The sequence below is a fragment of the Embiotoca jacksoni genome, unplaced genomic scaffold, assembly GCF_022577435.1.
Source record: "Embiotoca jacksoni isolate LCO1_2020_lvr unplaced genomic scaffold, fEmbJac1.0.p SCAF_1, whole genome shotgun sequence".
Lineage (NCBI taxonomy): Eukaryota > Metazoa > Chordata > Actinopteri > Embiotocidae > Embiotoca > Embiotoca jacksoni.
In genome coordinates this window covers 19,398,614-19,424,237 of record NW_027185229.1, presented here as the reverse complement: position 1 = coordinate 19,424,237, position 25,624 = coordinate 19,398,614, and the positions used below count along the sequence as shown (strand labels likewise).

The 25,624-nt window shown below is 40.1% G+C and overlaps 1 protein-coding gene across 1 annotated transcript in view; it reads left to right on the top strand.

The window, feature by feature from the left end:
* Positions 1-1,866: 1,866 nt before the first annotated feature.
* The window catches only part of megf6b (multiple EGF-like-domains 6b), a 55,900-nt gene continuing 32,142 nt past the window's right edge, over positions 1,867-25,624 (top strand). Inside the window, exons 1-3 of the mRNA XM_069146024.1 lie at positions 1,867-1,995; positions 2,964-3,073; positions 10,484-10,588. Coding sequence (XP_069002125.1) covers positions 1,934-1,995; positions 2,964-3,073; positions 10,484-10,588 — 277 coding nt within the window. The 5' untranslated portion in view covers positions 1,867-1,933. The remainder of the gene's footprint in view (positions 1,996-2,963; positions 3,074-10,483; positions 10,589-25,624) is intronic.

Here is a 25,624-nt window from a genome sequence, read left to right as displayed (position 1 = left end):
GGAGGCTGAAAGCGCTCCAGCCTCCACGAGTGGTTTTTTTTTTCTTCCTGCCCGTCAGTCCAACATCTGCAGTGACGAGTTGTAGGTGAGCTGCAGTTCCCCGTCAGTGTCACACACCGGCTGTGAGAGAGAAACTACACCGCATGCGATGGCTCTGTCAGCTGTGGACAGTGTTGGTCATTTCCACGAGGAAGATCTATTACGCGTAATTTAAATTTGTCACGTTGATCGCTCGGATTTTTTTTTAATTTGGCTGTTTATTTATGAAACTTTTTTCCGGGTGGGCTTTGAGATACACCCATGAATGTTTTTGGGAGCACTTTACTTTTTTGAAACTGTTGGTTGATCTAAGAAGAGGAAAATGGATAGTATTATTTTTTATTTTTTTCTAATATTTATCAAAGAGGTTCACATGTTGCATTATAACATTGCCAACAATCTCCAACCCTATATGTAAGTAAAGTTTTGTCCTTTTTTCTTTAATTGTAGGCAGGTTTGCTTCTTTTTTTTTTTTTAAATTACATATTCATTAGGGATAATGCTTATGCTTCATCTCTCCAAATATATTTGTACAGCCTTTGTTTGAGAAATCTGCTGGTTCACCTGCACATCCATAAACTTGTGTCCAAGTCTCAACCAGAGGCAGAAAACAGAGCATTTTCCTATTTATACACAGATTTAGGCTATTTTGCTGCTTTGTGCTCCTATGATGGCCTTCATTGGTTTACATGCATAATTCTACAATAATTTAAATGATTATTTACATAATTGGCTCAACATGGATGGTCAGTGCAGCATTTCTAACTTTTTCAGAAACTTTTTTAAAATCCCCCCTAAGTAAAGAGTCAGTCACTTTTAACAGGTACTTTAAACCCCAAAATAATAAATACAGATCTTGATTTATATGAGATGTGTTACTCTGCTTTTACCTGGCACTAACAATAAGGTCTTTCATGTGCTACTATGTGTACAGCTGGAGGTGCTAGTGATTACTATTGTTTATGAGATGAGCAGCTGGATGTTGTCTTAAGATTCCTGCTGATCTCCATATGCCAAGCCTTCCTGACTGTCCTTGGAGAGATACCAAAAAAGTAAATGTTTCAAAGATCCTGCTGCACATTTTCTTTTTTTGGATGAGACTCCGCTGTTGGTGGAGACAGTTCTGCTGGTTAACCCAGACAGACGTTGTGCAAAGAGGACAAAACATCAGAGTTGAGGGCTTATCGTGTTTTCCCTGGGGGAGAAAGCGTTAACACCGTCCTCCTTCTGCTGACGTTCAGTCTCATACAAGTGTAAACATGCATGTTTTGAAAAATGTGGCATGTTTTTGTTTTGTTCATTTATTTTGAAAATATCAGGCAATGAAGTGATAAGTGGTTGCAGATATTGTTCTTCAGGTGCTTTTGTTTCCCATCATCACAGTCTAAAACATTTAAATCTTCTTTGGTGTATTTTTTTTTTTTTTTTTACTTTAGGATTGGAAAGTTCTTGCCACTGTCATGTCCATGTCATCTTCTAAATACTTTCAGGTAGCACATTTAAGATGAGAATTCAATTCGGGTTGAAGCACAGGTAGTATCTTGTATCGTGTGCTCTACAGCTCAGCGTTCTGAAAGGTGCTGTATGAGGAATTCCCCTTAAGTCTTTAAAAATACCAAAAACCAGATATCATAAGCAGCCTTACACCTCAGCACAGGTAACGCCCTCACAGGCATTACGTCGTTGGTGAATGGAAAATGCCTTGTGCGAGCTTTGTCCATCTGTCTTTGCCACAACATTTCTTTAGGTGCTCATAAATTTGCATACATCTGTAAGAACATTTTGACACGTTAAGTATTTTTACCGCTGTTTTCATTCCAGGCCCAACGTGTGTCTGGAGAGGGAGGTGACACTGGTCGCCCAGAGGCAACCGTGTGTGCAGGCCTTCACACGCATGGTTAAAGTGTGGAAGCAAGGCTGTGTGGGGCAGTCGTGGTGCATGGGATATGAGAGGAGGTGAGTAATACATCTCATTTCTCGTCTGTCTGCTGCTCCTCCCTTTCTGTTCTCAAAGCCTCTGATTCTGCTCTTATACAAACACTCCCAGTTTCACCTGCAGGGGATGTAGTGCTTTGTTGATCAAGCTCTGGCTAGAACAAAGCATTAATTAATGCTTCTGTGTATTCCCCATGACTCAAGCAACCCAAAGAATTTATCTAAAAGGCCATGATCCTTCATTTAACTCCATCTCCAAACAGTGTCTAATGGGATGAGATCCAGCTTACTGATCTCTTCTTCCTCTCTCCCCTTCATCTCTCACTCTTGCTCCGTAATCACAGCTTTTAACTTGTCATACAACTAAGTGCAAGATGTAGTCCCACTTCACTGGAGTTACCAGCTATTCAACACACAGGCGTCTCTGCAGCCAACATTCCTTTGAAGGACAGTCCTAATGCTAACATTTTAGCCCGTCTCTGGGAGCCTGCTGCAGGAGTTTCTCACTGTGCCGCGCACACTTGCTTTCTCCGCGTCATTTACTGTGTTACAAAGTCAAAGGCTGCTTTGAAGGTAGCCAAGGCCACAATTACTCGCTGTAAATAAAATGCGTTTCCACAATGCATAATGACTGTGGAGCAATGAGAAGGGTCCCAAAGTACAGGGATAGGCAGCCATCTGTGAAGAAGGGTTTGACAATCTCACACTTTAATATGGTGCCTTGAAAGCCTGGGAAAATTAGCTGAACATGCTACTTAATGTTTATTTACTTTTTGATCAGATTACATGTGTGTCACATGAAACATTAAAGATTATTATCAATAGTAAACTAAAACTCTTGACAAACTAAGTTTATAGTGGGGTATTACAAAAACACACATATGTTGTCAGTTGTACTATTTCTTCATTATTTTTTTGTTATTTCTAATTGCTTCCATTTTAACAGGTTTAATTGGAAGTTTTTAACTTGACGTTTGTCATGTTAACAGGACGGCGTACTACACGGCGTACAGACAAGTGTACAGACAGGATTATCAGACTGTATACAAGTGTTGCCCTGGATGGTCACAGCTAAATGGAGAGGCAGGTTGTCTGTATCGTAAGTATTTTCAGCTTTTATATTTTCTATCTATTATCCGTACAGTCATTTTTCATTGATTGTGACCACAACAGAGCACATGCGCGTAGGTATGTTTACTAAAAGGCAATATGCCTTTTCCTGACTCGACAGGAGGACGAGTGCTTCAAACAACATGGCACAGACCTCTGAATGAGAGGGTTTCAGAGAAAGGTGAAAAGGGTCAAGAGGTGATTTGCCCAACCGGTATTCAGAGCAGATGTTATCAGTCAGTCCCATGTCCTTAAGTACTTGTGTTGTTACAACATTCCAACTCTGTTCAGATGTGAATACAGGGAAAATAATTCTCAAGTGTTGAAAGAGTTTAAGTGTTGACATTTGCTCTCAAATTGGATTTGTGCTGTTGTGTCTTGTTCTACACTCGGCAAAAAACGTTTACAGTCTAAGTGTTTGAGGTCATGGCTCTGCAGCGCTCCTGTAGTTTAAAACAGATCACTTGTCTGGCTGTCCGCTTTTGCTTGGCTGGTTTTGGACTGTATATTGTGTGGTAACCTCCAAATTTGCTGGCTTGTAGCCCACATTTAAAGGCTCTAATACTCATAGTCATGCCACTATTCTCATTCAGAGGTGTAACCATTGACTTTATATAAAATTGGAAATAGCTTCTGGATCTGAAAAGCGAGGCCAGTGCGGAAGTGCACCACCGAGGGCCGCTAGGGGTTGGCTCCAGAAAGCCTTTGGCTCTATAGACTCACATTCAACTTCTCTCATGAAATACAAAGTCAATACATTTTTTTCTGCAAGTCATTATGCTGTCATTATATACATTTATTCCTTCAGATCAGTTTCCTCCCAGTCCATCTGCACATATTTCCATAATTAATTAGATATTATACCTCAAAGAGTGTTACATTTGACGACACGTCTGTTTGATTGACAGGCTTTGAGTGCAGTCAGGTTTCCGCTATAGGTTGGTGGGTGTAGTGTCCTCAGGTTCCCAGTCAGATGTCAGATAGTCAGATCTACGGCTTGCTCCTCCTCTGCTTTTCCAAATATGGTGACTTCTGGCTCCAAAATACCGAAACACTGACACCTGAAATACCGAACTTGAGGCTTAACAACATCGGTTTACAGCTGGGTGTCACATGGCAGTGCAGGTTAGAATATTACATTGTGGATATGAAAACAGACAAGTGCGTCCAATGTTTATCCCAATTCATCATAGTCAAGGCTTCCCGAACAGTACCAGCCCATGGTGGAGAGACCACCAGCTGATTTGCACAAGAAGAACAAAGAAAAACAAAAATGAAACTTCCCACCACATCCATGTATGGAAAAGTAGTTCTGTTGGTCACACTGAGGCTGCCAGCAGCTCATCTCCTGGTGGATGAGCTTAGCTTCACACCGCTGAGACCAAGAAGCCTCCTTTGATGGGATTTTACAGCCAGTGATCCAGATCGCATAGCCTGAATACCATAGACAGACCATTGGCAAATCCTTCCTGTAAACAGTTTGTCTCCTGTCTGTTAGACTGACAAGAAAGTTCCCACTTCCCTGTCCTCCCTGTCTGCCTGGAACCAACCTATGAGCTTAATACCCAGCCCTCACACCCCCAGGACAGGCTAGAGGGATCGCCCTCTGATGGGAAGTGGATGGGATGGGGAGCGGGAGAAGATCTCCTGGAGGTTGCTGTCATCAGTGTCTTATTATGGCCTCTATTCTCTCTTCAAAGAGCTCTTTGTTTCCAGGGAGAAGGTTACAGTATTAAATTATACAAGGAAGCATTACACTGTCTGCTTTTCAATGAGTCTGGTTTGTTTTAAAACACTTAAAAAGAAATGTCTTAAAGAGACATTCCTCAGGATTGCCCAGTGCCCTCACTTAAGTTAGATGGCGGGGGTTTGTTTCGCGTGACAATGGCTGGTCTCTTCAACATGAGGCAGGCCTTTTATCTCTGTAACCAAAGACGTGGCAGCACTTTGAGATGGGACAAACTAATCACCCCTTTCTCTGAGCCATTGAACCAGGATAAAAGGAAGCTCACACCACAATCCTCCCACTCCTGCACACTTTGCTATGTGCTATCTGTACTGTACCTCAGTCAGCACAATGCAATCTGTGTGGCTGTTTTTCAACAGCACCTCCAACTTCCAAAAGGGAAAATCTGCTTTGCAAAATGTACAGCTTTAGCAAATCCTCTGAAAAACCCCAAATGAGGGGAAGATGGGAATGCTTTGTGTTGAGATAGTGATTTAATGTCTGGCCCTTTTGGGGTTTCTTGATGTCTCTTGTTTTTTCTCCTTTGTTTGTCTGTCTGTGTATATGTGTTCCTCAATAAAATCAGTCAGTCTGTGTAAAGTAATTAGACTAATGACCTTTGGCTATTTTGAGGCAGTAAAGTAAGATTCAGGGTCTAATCGTGCCAAGTTTGGTTGCCACCCCCTTTGCCCTTTTATTATCATTCACCTGTTTTCTTCTCTCTTATTATATCCATCCATTGCTCAGTATTGCAATCCACAATGTTAGATGTTGTGCATTCCAGGATAATTAGTCACATATTTGGAGACAAAATATACCACAGCAAAGCAAACGTCGGGTTGTTTTCACATTTTATTCTGCTCATGCGACCCCTTCCTTGTTTTCCACATCTGTCTGCTTCAGGCTACTATCATCTAATTATGAAATTTTGTGTTTTCCATTCACACAATATTATTTATTCAGAATTTTAAAATATCTGAGATTTGGGGTTTTTGTTTTCCAACTTATGATGTTTTCCAGCATTATACAAAAGAAAGAGTCAACTGGAGGAATAAATATTTTTAAAACCATTTTTTTTCACCATACTTGTTTTCTCTTATCCAAATGTTATGTTTTAGATCTCAGGGTCCCATCTCTTTCTTTTTTCTTTTTTTTTTAACAATACGTTTAATGAGTCTTTGTTCACAAAAAGTTAGCCAGGTGAAGAGTGGAGGCAGACTGTGGTGTTTGAAAAATTCACAAGTGTTAGCAGGGGACTTTTGTGTGTTTTTAAAAGACCCCAATTTGCTCAATGACAATCTTGTTCTGCTGCGAGCAAAGAGCTCTTGACTTTTTAAGGGCAACTTCCTCCACTTGAGCATTTGGAGCACCACTCAATCAGTGGGTTAAACCTTTTACTTAGCAAGTGGCCACAGGATGGGTGAGGATGGACAGGGTCAGCTGGGAGTGGAGACAACCAGTTTTGTTGATTGACGGCAACAGTAAGCTGTTTGACTGGGGCTGAGGAGCAGGGACAATGGCTTGTCCAGTTTGTCGTCCTCGTTAACTGCTGAATAGGAACTGGCCCCCTTTTGTGGTGGGACTGGCGAAGGTAGCTACATGTGAAACAGGCCCAGTCACCAGAAAGGAGGAAATGGTCCTCTGTCTATCCATGGGTGGTCTTTTGTGTGTGTTTGAGTGTGTCATGGAACACAGCAAGAACTATGTCAGCAGTCATGTGGACCACATCGTGCATAGTTGAACACAAATAGACACAGACGCAAACAGAGAAACAGACTGAAATCAACTGAGACATGACATTTTACAGCAAAACAATGGTGGAGTTCAGATTGTTTGGTTTATTAAAATACTGCCTCTGGTTACTCCAACAGCCCTTTTGATCTAATGAGTAGCATGCGGCAGAGGCAGTAAGGTCAGCAGAGTACTCTTTACCAAATTGAAACTGTCACATTTTTCACAGTTTGTGGAGCAGCTGCCGTCAAATATGAGGCCGGGAGCAAATACTGGTTTACTGTCAGCAACCAAGGTCTGTTTGACGCTGTATATGCTGGCTGATAGAAGTTGTCACAGGATTTGTGACAAAATTACATTTAATCTTGAAAATGTGGGCGTATTATGAGATCGTGAACGTGGCTTTGTGGAAGTTGGTTAAGATGTGGCCAGCTTGTTTAAAGTCATATTGAAATCCTGTTAAATATCCGTTAAAGACCCTTTCTTTAATTCAGTCAGTGACATATAAAAATAATAATATGAGGCTACACGCATAAAAACAGAAAGCTCTTCAGGATAGATAAGCATCACCAGAACCATCAATTTATACTGTTAGAATGTAGATGCTTAAGTTTCACTATAAAGTTTTAAGTGGTGCAGTGTTTTGCAAAGGTGTGCTGTAAAAATGAGTTATTTCCCATGACATGTTTTTCACTGCAATCAGTGAAACCACAAAGAACTCACAATATGCTCAACTGGCTTTTGCCCATTCAACTTTGCATGGAGTATAGTGGTACTTTATATACAATATTATCATGTCTAATCCATATCTTTGGCAGCACAAAGTGATCATTATGAAGACTATAATCTTATAGTAGGCCAAATAATTCCCATGCAGCAGGTGTTTTAAAAATGTTTTGTCTGTATTAGGTGACTGAATGCCAAATTTCTCATTCACCTACTTGATTAAACTTACAGGCATATCAGAAAATAGACAGGAATTGATGCACTATAGACATGCAATATAATGCGGGGCAAAGCAAATGCTCCAGATATTCAAATTTTAGGGACTTGCACAATGAAACATTTTGTGCCACACATTACTGTGCCTGCTGTGTCAAAAATACCGGGTGTCAAGTTCAAATGGTATTGAAATCCTTTCAAAGAAACCTGTCAGAGATGATCTGACATAGCTAGCCTGGGTTTTCACAAGAACTCTTTGAAATGACACATTCCTCTGCATAGCAAAACATGATTTGTTGCCTCAAAATACAGTGCTTGGCTCAGCGCGTACCAATTATGGCACCAAACGGAGCCCTGAGCGCAGGCCTTTGTGTCTGTGAATTGCCCTAAATGTGGTCTCTCTCTGGTTTGCGCTCTGGGGGTTAAACAGATTGACAGAGCCTAAACAAACACAGGGGTTCCTCTGTGTTGATGTGGTCATCCCCTTCAGAAGCTGTAAGGGTGACACCTGCTCGCTGGTTTTCAGTTTTTCTGTATCGAGTCGCTGACCCCTGTGCCGTCTCTTCTTTTTGTGGTAGCTGCTAATCCTTTTAGAGAAGGTGTCTTTGTGATAGAGTGGAGGCATTCACAGCAACAGACGAGAGTGAGTTTTATGCCACGCTGCATGCCACAGTAAAGAATTATTTCAGGGAAGATTAAGCGGCGTATGGGGCTCATGAAGGGGGCGGCCCAAAAATGTCCTGATTCGCTGCCAGCAATCTTGTGTGTCTCGCATCTCTGACGGGGGAATATACATTCCCCCTGTTGTCGCTTAATCATGCTACTCTGAGAAGTGACTCTGAGACACATCTGACCTTTTGTTGCTGGTGATTTTGTTCTTTTAAAGCTTTTTTCAACCCAATTTAGGAATGTCTCATTAATTTGATCTTTCACAGCTGGTGGTAACATCATTGTCCTGAAAAATTTTGGTCCAGTTGAAACCATGCAATTAAACCTGAGCACTGAGTATGTTTTTCTACTTGTCTGTCATCTGTTACTTTCTCCACATCAAAATTCCTTCACATTATATAATCACAGAAGCAGGGATAGATATGTTACTGTATCGTGGCCTCTGTAGCCGCATAATCTTGAGGAACTGGAAGTCATCATGGGGAGATTAGCAGTGGTGAGTGGTATTCCTGTTGGAATAGGATTTCGCTGGCTGCATAAATTGGGCAAAATGTTGAAATATTAGCTACTGAGCACAACAACACGTGTATTTTACAGTGTGAACCGTAGTGTTTGCTGGTGTGTTTATATGATGCATGGAAGATGGCAAGAAAGAAATATTGATGTCTTTTGTGTGTTGTGGGTTTTATACAGTGCGTATGTATGTGTGGGTTATCTGTTGTAGATGCTGTGGATGGTCCAAGTGTTAAGCAGGTGTCTGAGGACAGGGTCAGATGACAGGCGGATGTTTAGGCTGAGTGCTGGTCTCCACGGAACCATCTGAGCTTGCTCAAAGACATGCATGAAATTGTTGCGACTCATCTGTGATTATTAGAGAAACCACTTCTCTACATTCATCTCCTTTGTCTGGAAATGTTTTGTTATTCCCCATGGTACATCTGACATGGTACAGCTGAAGCCTGATCGTTGAGCCACTTAAGCCATTTTATATTTTCATACCCTGAAGCATCTTCTCATTTCCTAAGCTGATAATTTTTTAACTGTACATCTGTTTAAAGTGTCTGGATGTGTGTTCAGGGGAGCAACTAATACTTTTCTTTGTCAGTCAACTACTTTTAAAATATATGGATTAACAATTTAATCCATATGATGTCTGAAAATGCTGATCACAATTACCCAAAATCCAAGACACTGTGTTCAGTTTTTTATCCAGCAAGCACTACAACCATATATGGACAACAAATGACATCAGAACCGGCAGCGCCTGGTGTGATGATTGGTCACGCTGCCTCTGGTTGGATTACAAAAATGCACGTCTGGCACCAGATGCTAAATTAAACTGGCTTTCAGAGGACCTCTTCACAATCATGTTCGGAAGGATTGGCATTTGTATCCTTCTTATGATTAGCTGGACTTTGTTTTTTTCACTCCTGGTGTCCACATGTTGCAGGAACAGCAGGGATGGACATCAACTCCCTGCACACGTCATCAGTTAGCACTGTACTCTGCTGAGGAGAGTGCAAACAACAGCCCTGGCTTAAACAGCTGTCCTCAACACATGATGTATAAATATAAGCAGGTAGACTCACATGTACTGTATGTGCACACACACAGTTTTAGGTGGAGGGCTGTGATGATTCATGTGAGTGTTTGTCTTTATGTAATGTAATGCCACACCTCAGAGGTGGATTCATGTGTTCTGAACGACATGTACCTTGTGGCTCCCACTGTTTATATGTCCTGGATTCTTGAAATTTCATGTCTTAACTAGTGAGAGTGGTTTGACTCAGGGGGATTTATGGACAAAAGGTCACAGGCTCCAAGAGATGGATGAGCCACACCCGCCCTGTGGCTCTCTGATTTTACCCCATAACTCACCGAGGCACATCTTTGTGATCGCAGTCTGTGACAATGATCAAAAGTTCACTTAATTGATCTAGGTCATTCTCAAGTAATATTCTCTGACGTGTATGGGGAGGAGGGCAGTTTTCAAAAAGCAATACAATATGTTGCTACCAATCATGTTTTACAGTTACAACTATGTGAAAATATAGTTTAGAAATTTCTTTCAGCTGGCCAAGATGCTGCTCCTCTTTTCAAAGCCAAGTGGCAGATTTCTCTTTCATTGGTTAGTGTGAATGGAGGAGAATCAAGGTTCCTCTCTAGACATTACTTAGCAGGCCGATGATAAGTCTTTGATAGAAAGAGGTCAGTGTTCGAAACTGCAGATGTTGACATCACATAAACACAACCAGGTGTGTCTGCTTCACTCACCTATTTGTTCTGTCTCTCCTCTCTTACCACCTTGTCTGTCCACATGTATCTGTGCAGCGGTGTGTAGCTACGGTGTGTGCTTCAATGGGGGCCAGTGTCAGGAGGGATCCACCCAGATCTGTGACTGCCCCGCAGGGTTCAACGGACCCAGCTGCCAGTACGGTGAGTAGAAACATCCTTGCACTGTTTCATATGCAAAAACTACTCTACCATGTTCTAGTTGTTTGTTTTCCTTTCTTTGTCCTTTGTTTTTTTTTATCTGCTACAATCACATTTGTCCAGAGTATAAGACAAAAACATTCTGTCTTTCGTTTTTATGAAGGTAATGATGTAATTGCTGGCAACCTCTATTCTATTCCCAACATTTTACTCATGTCCATTTTCTGTAATTGTCATTTGATAGTTTATAGTTTGAAACCTAACTATAGCAAAAGTAGGAATAATGAAAACTCTTCACAAACTAACTGATCAGTATCATTTGATTAAAAACCCTTTTTTTGGGTTCTTTGGAGGATACCATTATGATTCATTTCAGCCAGCTCTCCAAACCTCCCCACTGACCTCTATTTAAGTGATAGCCTTTCTCTAAAAGTGAATGGGAATCTCCTCACATCAGCAGTTGGCTCACTCACCAGAATCCCAAGTATTTTATCAGCAACTCCATTGTTGAATTTGAGCTGTTGAAGTAAAACAGTGGAGGATTCTGTTATTTTTCCGATAACACCACACGACAGGATATTCCTTTTAGTGTCAACATTTTACTCAAATTATCCATGTCTCCCTCAGGTCCTCCTATAGACAATGGACTTTGTTGTATAAGTTCAACCTGTGGGGACAATTAAACATCATGGCCTCTTTTTTATTTACAATAGTCTGGCCTGACGTGACGCTATCTGGCCAACATGCCTTCATCTCTAACTGACCAACTTCTCGATCAACACAGGATTTTCTCAAGAGTTCTCTGGTGCAACATACAGTCTGTAGCTTGATGACACCCGTTAGCATTTCCTCTGTGGCTGTTACAAGATTTATGATCAAACCTTGGGAAATGCAGCACTGACAGCTCCGCTATATGTTCAGGACTTTCTGTGGAAGCTAAGCTGACCTGGCTTACCTCTGATTACTTCATGGTTGAGTGAAAGACTTGATCATTAGGACACAGGATCCATGAACACACATGAGGTGACAACACTCATTGGTGCTGGCCAGCACCAATGAGGTGCTGGCCAGCACAGCTTAAGACCATCGGGGGCCTAAACAAGCTAGTTCTGATGGGCTTAACGGAGGTCTTTGAGAAGATTGAAACCATCTGCTGAACATGATGTTTGCTGATCAGTGTTCATGCAAATGCAACAGTGCAGGTTTCCGAAATTTTTGTATATAAACATCTATAACATGTAAACAAGTATAACTGACTCAGCATTAAACCATAAACTATCTAATTCTTTTTCAACATACTGTATTCTCTATGGATTACATTGTGTGTCTTAATGACATGTATTTGAGTTCTATTATGTACTGTATGTGTTATATAAGATAGCATGCCTGCCCTCTGTGATCTCCACAGCAGAAGCTCATCAGTCACTCTGATCAGAGCATTTCTCCCTGACACATAATAATGTATCATAGTGTGGAGTGGTGAAGCAAGGGCCAGGGCGCACTGTGGGTCACGATGCCCCTCACCCTTTACTTCTGACAGTGTGAAAGATGTGGGAATGATAGTGAAACTCTGCTAGACTCGAGTCTGCATAGGGCATTCTAGAAATACGATGACTCCATATCACAATCCACATTCACAGGTACCAGTAATCCTCTGTGATACGCATGTACTAATACAGCAAGCAGTTGTTATGGAGCACTCGGCGACAGTGGTTTCAGAGTAGAGAACCAGTACCAGTAACTAGTAGTAACAGCTGAGATGTAAGGCATAGGGATATTTAGACATAATTCTATAGTTTTGGAAAAACTGTGTGACCATATTTCACATTTGGTTCGACATTGAATAAGTGACACTAATATTGGGTGTCCACCTTGAAACTGTGGTGATTGTAGATGTTCTGTGCTGTTGGGTTAAAGATGTGTGTGAAGCATCTATAGTTTAGAATTTGTAGCTTCCCTGCAGCAACATCCACATTTGAATCACTGTGTCCGCTTTATTGGCCAGACCCCTTCAATGTCTTTATTACATTATTATGAATCTGGAAAGATATAGATGTCAACTAAACTGGTTGGTGGAGGCATACAACTGCTGGGCGATGATTGTAGTTTGGAAGAAAATGCAATTTTAATTGCTCCAAAATCAATATTTTTAATCAAATGAAAACACCTATCTTCTCTGCACTTTTGGATTTAGAAAATATACAGCACTGTCAAAACTCAAACAGTTTTGTTCATACTGTTGCCACATTTTAATACGTTCATTTATTTAATTATTGTATAATGTGATTTAAAATATAAATACTGGTATTCTGATGCGTTTCCAGCAGTACAGTAGACGTTTTGGCACACCTTCACCTACTTATAAGGTGTATAAAAAGGGGAGGACATCTTCAGAGATGAACAACACTTTCACATTATGAGAGATGTATCCTGGCCTGTCGTCTGAGTCATGTTTCTAGTACTGCCAACACACATACATCACTGCAGTGCCATGTACTTAGAATATTGTTGTGGCTCTAACACAGACTCTATATTCCTAATCTTAGATGTTATTTGATGTCCAATCAACTATCATTGCATCCCCTCACTGTAAGTCACTAAAAGGACCATTCTGTTCAGTTTTGCCTGCAGCTTGCCTCTCAGCTAGACTGTTTGATATCAGTGCAGCCATTAACACCCCCTCCACACATGGGTATCCACCACCATTGTTCTGCATTGTGAATGATAGCTGTCATCAATGGGTACCTAGGGGCCCTCGCTGGTGGAGAGCTATGCAGAGGAGCCCCCACACCCTGCTCCTCCCTCTATTGGAGGCTATCAGTCCATAAACTCTGGCAGTTATATTGCTCTGTGATTGGCACTGAATGGGCTGCTGGACGAAGGGTGTGGGGCTGTCAGTGACTCCGCCTGACCGGAGGATGATGGGAGTTGGACGCATGCAGGATTACTGCCACAGCTGTCACTTTTTGTGGTCCTGCATGTGCCAAAAACACATCGTATCAGAGTAAAGAGTCATGGGGGCAAAGAGAATAGCTGCAGGCTGAGTACAAAGTGGTTCGTTGGGGAAAGAGCAATAACATCACTTTAATGAATCACTCTGTTCATTGAGTGACAGCTCAGATTTATTGTTCAGTCATTATGAGGGACACTCTGGTGGTCAAGCGCATACCAATTTGTTGTAACTCTGTCACATTCTTGAGCTTTGGATAAATAATCTTGGTGGTTGTATAGACGTGTGCACACTGCTCACACAAGGTGCCGTTGTTATGCAGTTACTGCTGCGGTTCAGATGATTCACACAACTGTCAGTGCCCACTTTATCTCTGTTGTCATATTTACATAAAAGCTGAAGCCACAGTGGAGGATGTGGCTGAGGACGAATGTGTGGATCCGCACCGATTCACTCATCATTTAACCACTTGAGACGCTTCTCGGCAGAATTCTTCTGTAATCGCATGTGGTGATATCTCCTTGAAGCACTCTTGATGTGGTTTGTCCATGTTTGTGTATAGCAACTAGTGTGTATTTATATCGTTCAAAGGAGCCAATTAGTCCCCTACCCTCAAGAGTTGTCTGAAACCGTCATCTGTTTTGCTCCTCAGTAGTATTGTGCCTCAGTGACGTATAAGACAATGATTACTATCCTTTTTGTTTTTGTTCCTTAACCCTGTCGTAAAGCAAGAACTGTAGCCGCGAGGCTCGTCCACTCTTTTTGTATACAGTAAATCGCATTTTTTGAACTGAATTTATTATTTATATTTATGTATTTATTTACTCATAAATATTTTAGTTGCACAGCTATATTTAAAGTTTAAAGGCAAGTTTTCCAGGACTTTAAGGTTGTGCAGCTTAATAAAAGACAAACCCTTCCAAACTTCAGCTGCACATTTATTTTCTTTCATAGTTTTTTAATTACAAATTATTGTATTTAACTTAGTACTGAGGGGCCAACCCTCTGCGTACGATGTTTAGTCTCTTTTTGAGACAGTGAGGAAATCCTTCTTAAAATTCTCTTTCTTGTCTATGGCCAATGGGATTTAGTCACTTGGTGCCTGATGTACTTTGTATCCCACCTGTCATCATTAGATAAGTGGTATTCTTTGGGATCAGAAGCTTCCAAGGCTTTCAGACCTCTGGCAGGGCAGATGTCTTCATACCAGCTGACATCTGGGCTCGGCCATTGACAAACAGACAGACAGATGAACAGCGAGGCTGGCAAACACTCTCTGTAACTTGAAACTACAATCTTAGTTTAGGAATCTTTAAATGCCTTTTAAAGCCACCTCGTATCATGTTCTGTGTTGATATATAAAATGGAAGTTATCTAAAAAGATAAGTCTGATAGATTGTGTAATAACTTCAGAAGAATTATTTGACACAAATATGAGGAGTTAGTGATATGAAAGTTAAATCCTTGAGAGCAGAGTAAGTACTTTTCCTAACAATAATGACTAAATTGACAAAAATTGAGTGTTTGTTCTTTTCCCACTGGTTCAACATTGTGTTTATTAGACTATAGCTTGTTGATTCATGCTGCGCTGAAAGAGCTCTTTCTGTGTTGCAGTAATTGGATCTCTTTTTTTATTTTACTTTTGAACCATAAGCTCATATCTTGGCTCAGTTTATTTTCACTGCAATGCCAACAGGAGCAGCTTGATCTAAACGTCACTCACGGCATACCATGCACTAATGACTATCATCATTATTATTATTATTCTGTAAGGCTCCCAGGCATGCTTTCTCAGCCATGTTGAGCTTCCAGTCAGTGCAACTGTTACTATATAATTCCAAGTTACTTCTGTTTATCCACCCAGATTAGGGATGACTTAAATAAAGCCCCCCAGCTTGATTTATACCACTGTTTCATACAGCTAATATAGTAAAATATGCGCTCTTGATATTTTATTGGAAATTGGATATTTTGTTGGAAAGGAATTTCTTATGCACAAAGGGCTTGCGCTATACCTGGCATTCAATTTTGTTTCAAAAACATATGAAGTTAAAAAGTTTTATTTATTTCACATTTAAATCCCCCCCAAATACTAAAATCAAGCCCCTTTGGTCATCAAAACATCAAATAGAGTGGTGAAAAGTAACTTTTCAATTCTCTCTATATATATTTATTTTTATTTTTTAAAAACAACAAATTACAGCCAAAGATAGATTTAAACAATGCAAATTTCCCTTTTTGTGACATTTTGTTTGTAGCATCAGTAGTACATAAATGTAATACATGCTGTATGCATGTATTACTAGAGAAATGAGTCTTAACCCAATGAAGAACACCTCAGCTTTGAATATTATGTCTTCAGAGTTTTAGTTAGGCTTATAAACAGTTGACTGAAGCTCTAGATAATGAGGTCAGTTATTTCTTTGGAGCCTCTCGGTGCATGATGCAAGTCCTTCACAGTCCAGTGGTCATGGTTCTGTGAAAAGACACAGTGGGAACACAGTGAGATCCCACTCTGAACCGCATATGAAAGATATTGCATTATTTGTCTTTTCTAAACCTTTGAAAAGGATCTTACGTGATGTCAAGACGTGGGTATTAATTATATAATAATAGTGGTGAAAAATAAATTAGTAAATGACTCAAGTACTGTGCTTCAGTACAATTTTGATACTTGCCACTAAAGCTAGTTATACTTTCAGTATTACCATTTCATGCTACTTTATACTTCTACACCTACCACATTTCAGAGCAAAATGTGATACTTTTAATTTCCTGTAATGTATTTGACATCTACAGTTTGCAGATCAAGAAATCATATACAAAGCATCAATTTACAGAAAGTGTATGCTACCTAACAGTATAAATTAGTAAAGATGATGTAACTACTACAGCATTCAACTATTGTAGTAACACACAGTGGTGATATTAAATATACCATCCTAACATGCTGTCATTTAATAGGCAGTGTTCATTTTTGCCGATAATACTATAATTTTACTGAAGCACTACTTTGAATGCAGGACATTTACTTGTTAACGGAGTATTTGTTTTTGAATCAGAGTATTTCATGCTTAAATAAAAGAACCACACACTTATTCCACCGCTACACAGATACATTTTACAGTATATGAACATTAATAAGTGCAACAAGGAGACAAAATTGATCAAATCTGATCCCCATTGACTTTAGAAGTTTTCTCACTTCTTCTATCCTGATTATTGCGGTGCTGGCTGCTTTGTAAAGTGGGACGCGTGTTAGCATGGTTTCAAGGTCAGGACAGCAACCCTTTGATGTACACGGGCTAGAACCAGGGTCATCTGGTCAAGGGACTGAATGTAGATTATGTCTCATTATGACGTGACATTGGAAGAAAAATGACAAGATAATCAAAATGTCATAGATCCTTTTTTGTGTATTCCATCATGTTATCATGCCAGCTCAGGGTGATGTGATCTTTGGCAGAAAAGTTGCATTCTTGAGGCAGAGACTGGCCGTCCGGCTGTCTCTCACTGTCTTTCTATGTTGAATAGCTTTCTGGACAGTTTCATTTAACTGGAAACTCTGTGTTTCAGTTTATCTCAAGACAAAGATGAGTTTGCTCTTTGTGGTACCTTTCTTTCTCCTCCAGTTGCTGTCCTACTCTGAAATTTTCTAAGGTTCACTAGTGGTCTTTTGCTGTATCCTTTTGTACTGAAGGTTGCAGGGGAGCAGTGAGGTCAAAGGTTAAACTGGCATGTGAACCTCGTCAGTACCTTTTTAGTGTGGGCTGGACTTCCATGGCTAGACTCACTGGTATTGAACAGCAGGAGTGTTACACGGCATCTCACTATATTTGGAAATATAGGGTAGCTTTTCGTTTCCATTGCTCATCAAGCTGTTTGGAAACTGACAGTGATGGGAAAGGGCAGCAGTGACACAGATGGTGTCTGTCATGTTTAAAGAGATAAAGGTCCGCATGGGTCATGTAGTAAAAGCGAACATCCCTTTTCCGTATGGTAAAACTATTTCGCATATGGTGCCTGCCGAGGCACCAGTTTAACAGTCGGTACATTATTGAGAAACTTCTCATTTTGTTTCGTGTTTCGTGTTTCTGTTCCCTACATGTTCAGGACCACTGAGGAATGTAATGAGAGCGCTGCTTTCAGTATGCCGTCCTTGAGACCCTCCCCATTGTAAAAATAAATCCCTGAACTCTGAGTCCCATTGAATGGTTTTTACTTGGGATCAAGAAAACATTTGCGAAACCTCCATGCTGAGCTAGCCAAACACTTAAGTGAGGAAGTGCCGTGAAATGAAACTCACCTGACAGCTTCACTGTTGGAGCAGTGATTTAGTACATTATACTTTTTTTTAGACAATCCACTTTGGCTGATGATTTTATTGGGCCTTCTTTGATGAAGGATCAATGAAGCTTTTGGTGTTTTGTGAACCAGTAGACGCTCCAGGAGTAGAAGGGGCTGGAGGAGATCCAAACATGCATATGTTCATGATAGTGTAAGGAGAATGTGAGATGTACAGTCATGCCCTACAGATTGACAGGTATAGTGCTGTAATTTTGACAATTTGATATGCTTTAATAAAACAATTTGATTACACGGTTGCTGTGACTGGTGCAAAATGCTCTTTCACCTTTGGCTGCTTCATCATAGGGAGGATTCTAAGAATATCACCTTCATTTTTTCCTGTTTTCTCAAACTACTGAACACCAGGACTGGGAATGGTTGCTTGGGGTTAAAAGAGTTTAAGGCTGGCCCACACTTCAAATGATTATCTTTTATTTTCGTCAGTGTGAGCATGAAAGACTGAAAAGCCATGAGACTGTAAAGTAGTGAGATGCCTAGCTGTGGGAGTTTGTCACTTGTGATTGGTGGGTTCCTCCTCCACTGAGAGGTCAAAATGCAATGAAGGCCATATTTGTTTTATCTGCTCTTAATATAGCCAATATACTTTTAAAGCATTTTTAAGTGGGAGAGAAAAAGTTATAAATGCTGATAATGGCATTGTAAATGTCCGGAAAATCACAGGCAGTCTAAATCATTTTCAGGGTTTCCTTTGTGATGGGTTTCACAGGTTGCAGCTGAAACGGCAGTGAATAGGTTGAAGTCTGCTTATCTACTTTACTTGGAGAGAATTGCGATGTCTTTAGTTTGAATCCTAAAAACAAGAACATAAGGTGGAAAAAATATATAATAAGATATTACTTCAGAAATGGCGATAGTGGCATAATCTTGCTATTTACAACTTTTCCTGTTTTGGATCTTTTTTTTGTTACAATATAATTTCCCCCCTCAGCTATAAATTGGTGCTTGAATGAGCCATTTAGAGTCACTGGCATGTTTTCTGTTTTTTGCCATTTGAAGGTTTAATCCTGCTCTTGCTCAGTATTGTTAGTAGCTGGCTTCCAGGAAAGCTGAAATGACGGAGACCATGGTGACACAGGCCGCAGCTCTGAGACGAGGTTTTCTCATGCATTCTTCACCTCTTTGTCCTGAACTCCTTTGTGTCGGTCCTTTTTTTTTTTTTTTTATTTCTTCAACCCTTCTCATTTCCCCTTTCTAAACTTTATACTGTCCTCTCGCAAACTAAACAATAAGGATTTGTCCAACTCTGAAAAGTCATCTCCTCTGTTTAAGGTGGAATTCAATGATTAGTTTCAGTATTTATTAATCTGTGATAATGTTTAGAATATTGGCTTAATCATTTGGTCGAGAAAATGTCCAAAAATAGTGTGAATTGACCACAACTGTTTCTTGAACCTCTTCAAGTTTTTGTTTCTTCCTAACAGTCCCAAACTAAACTATGTTGAAGTTACACTGATATAAAACAGAGACAAGTATTTGAGAGCATAAAACCAGTAAATGTTTGGCATTTTTGCTTCAGAAATGACAAATAGATATCCTGTGGGCTTTTTGACCATCATTTGTGTACCTTGTTTTTTGTTTTTTTTTACAGTTCATAACATACAGTACTCCAACTGGTTTTACACAGTTGGCAGCAGTAAAGGGTAAAAAAAAAAAAAGAGGAAGTAATGTGCCAACAAAGGCACTGAAGGGGACTACAAGCTACAAAGCACAGATGTAAATAATGTACAATATATTATATAATTAAAAAACTAACTTTACCAACGCTTTATCAAGAAAACCCCACCTGTAAACACTTGATTAATCAGTTAGTTTATAACTGTACTTCTATCATTTATACACTCAGAATGAAGGACAATCTGATATTGTGTAAATCAAAAATAGAATAATATACACTGTGCTATCTCTTACAGACAAAAGTGTGGATTGTCAAAGTCAGTTAGTCTTCATATGTTTGCTATTCTACCCACAAACACTGTGAGATACTCTCACTGCTTATCTGTGAGATACTTGGGTTCAACCATGAGAGAGAGATGCCCTGTGCCTGTGAAGTCAGGAGAGACATCGCTAATGAAAGGGAGTGCATTGCAATCAGAGGGTGGGGTGCATCCTCGCCCAACTACCTGCCATTGCCTCCTGTGCAGCACCCTAATCTCCCGTAATTGTGCTGAGTCTGTGCTCCTACCCTGTCTCATTAGGCTCTTTACAGCATTCCTGATGAAAGGTCGCTCATGGTCACACCGGGGGCCAGGCACAGAGTTTGTGTAAATCAGAAGTGACAAGAGTTTGCAAAACAGTTAGAGGAATAATCCGCATGGACTGATCCCTTCATCTGGCAGTGGTGTCGTGATTCTCCTGATCTGTTTCACCTTTAACTTCCATAACTGCTCCTAATTTTGCCTTTGCTTCCATTGTTCTTCTTATCAGCTCCCTGTGCATTCAACTGAGTCAAACACTTCACTTCTAATCTCTGTTTTTCCTCTACCTATGACATTATTTCCACTGCTGCATGTTATCTCCATATGAAAGCCCTGAAGCCTTGGGGAACATTCACCCAACAATATTCTCTTTCAATGCACAGCCAGTTTTGCTGATGTTTCTTGAGGTATGAAAATCCCATGCTAATCTGAAAGATATGCAGTGAGACAGGGTCAGTTGCCTTTCATATGCAAAGCTGGTTTCTTAAAATCAGATTGTAGATTGAATACCATCACTGTCATTGGGTTCTGTTTAATCCTATCTTTATCTCAGTGGATTTACTGGCATTCGTCCCACACAGTCACATTAAATTTGTTATTTGGTAAGATTCATTTACAACAAGAATTGGGCATTTTCAGCTAATGGTTATGCAATTATACTATGCAAATGGATTCAGTGTTTGAGGGAGCTCTTGAAGAACCAACAATGATTCTGCAGGAAGACTATATCTCTCTCTAATGAACATACGTGCATGAACATTAAATCTTAGTTAAATTATAAATAGAACATAAGCCGGAGATTTGAGTCGTAAAAGTCATCATTTACACCTGTATAAGTATGATGTTACTATTAAGCTGGTAGACAAGCATGTAATAAGTTATTAACGATAAAACATGAATGAAACATTAATAAAATGCTCCATAAAAAACTGGATATTTTATATTTTTTGTTTCCTCTGGCCTTTAAAGGTATTCAAATAAACAATCTGAAAGAACTATTTATCTCAGTGCATTCGGTGTGGAACTATTAATTTAAGTTTTTCAACATGATTCTGTAGTTGTGTCATTTAAAGGATGTTTAGTGCGCTATATTACTTCATTTGTGTTTATTATTTAGTTTGTGCTTGACGGTGGAATCGCCTCATAATCAGCTGAGAGGTATTGCAGTGAAAGCAGACCTCTTTAGATGTTTGGCTTCATGCTTTGTCAACATGAAGCTTTGGTCATGTTGCAGCTCTACTCAGCTTTGCCACACCAGGTATGAAAACACCAAAGTCATGGCCAAAACATCTTTCAAGGTCAGGACTATAGCACCTGTAGTGTGGCTTGCTCAAGCTGCTTTGAAAATAGAGCCCATCGCCTGTGAACTTCACATAGCCAGGGGGTTATGTATTTGACTGCTGTTCCTTTTAACTTTGAACAACCGTGGAACCATGTAATGTCACACTTGAGCAGGTGAAGCAATAATCAGAGCCTCAATGTTTATTCTCCCGATATTTCTTGAGCATGACAGTCAGTCATATATCTGCCACCTTTTGCCCTGCAGGTACACAGCTCTGGGTTACTTGCCCTGCACATACCTCTGTAGCATATCTCATGCATGCTGTTGAGAGGGAGACACGCTGGAAACCACAACAACAAATTTTTTGATTCCTGCAGGCCTCCATGTGTTGTCCCAGGCTCTAAAAACTACTGCGTCAAAATTCGAAAAGACGGGTCTGAACAGGTAGAGCACAGATAGAGCACACGCAAAGGGTCAGGGGGCAATCCTCCGAGGTCCACCAGGTATTTGCTCAGCCTGTTCATCTGTGTAGATCATAAAATGTTATTCTGGAGACATGCGTGGGTTCATGCAGCTGGCCTACTTTCTTGCTGTTGTATGTAACCTTTACCGATAATAAAATTGAGCGACAGTTGTCCGAGACCTTTGGCTATCCAGTGGTCTTTGAAGGGATACATTTCTCCCAAGACGTATTGCTCTATCAGCTTCCATCATATGATTAGTCAAAACAGTGCTGTGAAAGAACGTTGGGGTTTTCTTAACCAGCTCACAACTCTCAGATTTCCAGTTTGAGGTGACTGGCCATTGGAACAGCCTTGTGACTCTTACTGATGTGATTTGAGCTGCCTGTGTCTGGGAATGAAGGAGTTGTGAGAGTTGCACTCAGCTCTAGCAGAGAAGAAAAAAAGAAAGCTTGTTAGCTTGTATAGTGATAGGTAGCTGCCTCCTAGGAGTGGGGTCTCCCTTAATACATAAACTTACATGAATACCTACACTCAAACATGTGCACATGTGTGCACTCACAGACTTACAAGCTTGCCTTGTAAGTGCAGTGAAATGAATCATCAAAACAGGGATTAGAGGAGTTTAGGACTCAGTAGAGCAGAATGTTCACTAAACAAACTTAAACACTGGATTTCAGTGTCTTTGATATCACTTATAATTCCTTTGTGGTCAAACATGCAAAAATACTAAAACCTGAGGCTCAGCGGTCAGGCTAATAAGCTGTACACAGACTACTGAGTCGTTTGATTTAATATTTTTACCCCAGAGTCCAACAACCTCCCACCGCTTCTGTCCACATAACAGTCTGCTGCTTATATCTGGTTTCTTGTCAACAAATGCCTTAGGAAGAAGAGCTGAATGAAAACAAAATGCAACTGTTTAAATATGCAGATAAGCAGTGTGAATTTACATTCTGTACATCTGCATTTTTATATGAGAAATGTGAAATTTCAGGAAAACACCACAACTGACTTTAGTGGGCTCTCAAAAAACAGAAACACTTCTCGAACAATTTTCTTTTTTAACATGTTGTATTTCCTTAATACTGAAATGATTCTTAAGATTTTAAGACCAGGCCTGAAACTTACAATTATACTAAATTAATTATTGATTAATCTGCTATTTATTTTCCCACGTATTTGGTTATAAAACATCAGAAAACAGTGAAAATGCACAGTGCATTATGCTAGATCAAGTTGTAACATCAAAATGATTTGTGAATTTCTTTCAACTCATTGATGAAACACTTAATCATTACATCTCTACATAAGACCCACAGATCTTGTGATGACTTTACATTTCACGACAGAAGTTGAAGCATTTTTTTTGTTGACTTTAGTAGAGGTTGACCTCATTTATTCATTAAAAGTACAGCAGCTTAAAAAAAAAAAAAACCACAAACTTTGTCTTCATTGAGCTGAATGGTTGCTGCCTGGTTATAAGCATCTTCTAAAACTATTTTTTAAAAGGAAATGAAAGTGCCTTTTCAGTGCCTGTACTGTAATACCCCTTTTTCATGGTAAGACTTCCTACTGCAAACTTGACAGAGATTGTTAATGACTTCATAGAAACATTACAGGTTGTGTGAAAAGACGTACAGACGTCCTTAACATCACTGCAGACCCATCATATAGGTCTGCGTGTGGTTAGTCTTTTGTCATTAAAGGCACATTTTTTTTAACTTCTCTGGTTCCTGGAAAGCCGCACCACATCCTAGTGACAGTGCCACTTAACAACAACTCAGCTGCCCCACTGGTCACAATTACAAGACTTCAGGAAGGAACTCACACTCAAATGTGGCACTAAGAACACATCAAATAGAACGAGGGGTGGAAATTAAAAGATGCTTAATACAGCATACATGGTTATTTGGTGTAAGTCAGTGTGGTAAACCAGAGTGAAGGATGTTTTACCCGAGCAAGTGTGGTTTTCCTTGACTGTAATTAATACTGTGGCAGCTGTGTTTTAGTTACATGATTAATAACAGCAGAGCAGAATCGCAGCGTTAACTTAGTAAACAGGCAGCTGCACATCTGGGCTGTTAGTGATGTAGTACAAGATTAACAGCAGAGGGCAATGTTGAACTTGAGCTGCAGAGTAGAAGGAAAAAAATACATTTAAGAAGTTTGTCTATTTTTACATAAATAGCTCCTAAAGTTGTTGACTCCTTCAATTTGAATTATATTCATTGTGTTAATCTGTTGTTTGTCATTACAGTCTGACTCAGGATTCATCAGAATATTGACAAACCAATTTTTATCAGTTGCAGTCATCAGTTCTCTCTTATCTACATGAAACATTCGCCTCCTGAAAAACTGGACACTGCTGCCAAAACGTGCGGGAGATGTTTTGCTTTCATACATCTACATACTTATTTATTTAGACCTGAAGCAAAGGACTTAACATCCAAAATGTAACTATTCACCTTATCTGATTACACTTGGCATAAAAATTGAGCCGGCTTCTTGATCTCTGCTCTTGTTTGCTTGTATTACATTACATTACAGTTGTATTGTAGTCTACCTGTGGATGTTACATAGCACAGAGACAGCAGTCTGGCACAAAAGCATTACAAAGAAACCTTAGTACCAAAGTACTTACACAGTGGGGACACATTTACAAGAACCGCAGAGGTAATGCTTGGGTAAAACATTTTGGATGCATGTTGGGGATTCTGGTGATATTGGACTCCTATCCATGTGCAATCCACAAGGCTTTCCACGGTTCATAAAATACATTTTATACTATGTTTTGTGAGTCTGGGTGAGGATATTTCACCAGTTCATTTGTTTCACTCAAGCTTCTAAGAGGCAGGTTTGTGGTGCTGCCTGTCAGACGTGTAAAACAACGTGCCCTTTACAATAAACGTTTTAAGGGTCGGTTATACTGGAGGTCAAAGGTGAAAGAGTGTGAAGCAAATTGTCAGTTCCAGTTCATAGGTGGTTAATTTGTTAGTCAGACAACATATTGGAGACATGTGCAGGTCAGCAGCAGAGAAATCCTCTCCCAAGTCTCCGCTGAATGAAACCTCTGACTCAAATACGTCTCATGGAACCTTGAGCCAGTCCCCATCTGTATAGCACCTGGTAAATGAAAGCAGCTGTGAGGACTGCAGGGAATGAAACCAGGAATGAACACTAGCGAAGCGCATTATTACACCAGCAGGCTTTTAGATCAGGGCCCTAAAAGGAAACAGGTTAGTGCTATCCACGGCGTCGCCCCTCCTGAATCTTGATGAATGCTGCAATTTTCCGGCCCATGACCCCCTGCGATAATATCAGCGGTCTGGTGGTTTTCTTTGGCCCAGTTAGCCCCTCGTGGTCTGCCGAGACATTAGCCTCATCATCCTGGGAGCGGTGATGGTAGCCCTTGTCAGAGGAAGTCACACAATACAACAGAAGAATGTAAACCCACAGCTTTGCTGCAGCTGAACTTGGAGAAACATAAAAAAAAGTTTCAGTGAAGCCTTTGTTACTTTTCATTGTTTACCAGGTTACTTAACAGAGTGTCCACAACATAGAAATGCACATTTTACCCATTTTACAGATGTGTTTGTTTTTAGATTTCACTTACCAGAAGACATAACAGGACAATTTGTCTCTCACAATGATGTAGCTGAGATTGTGTTGTCCTCACAGAACAATGCACAGAAACTCCACCTTCATACATTCATAAGGGTGATAGAAACATCAGAAACTCTTCCAGGATTCCTGCAAGAAAATTGGTTAACTGAGGTTGTT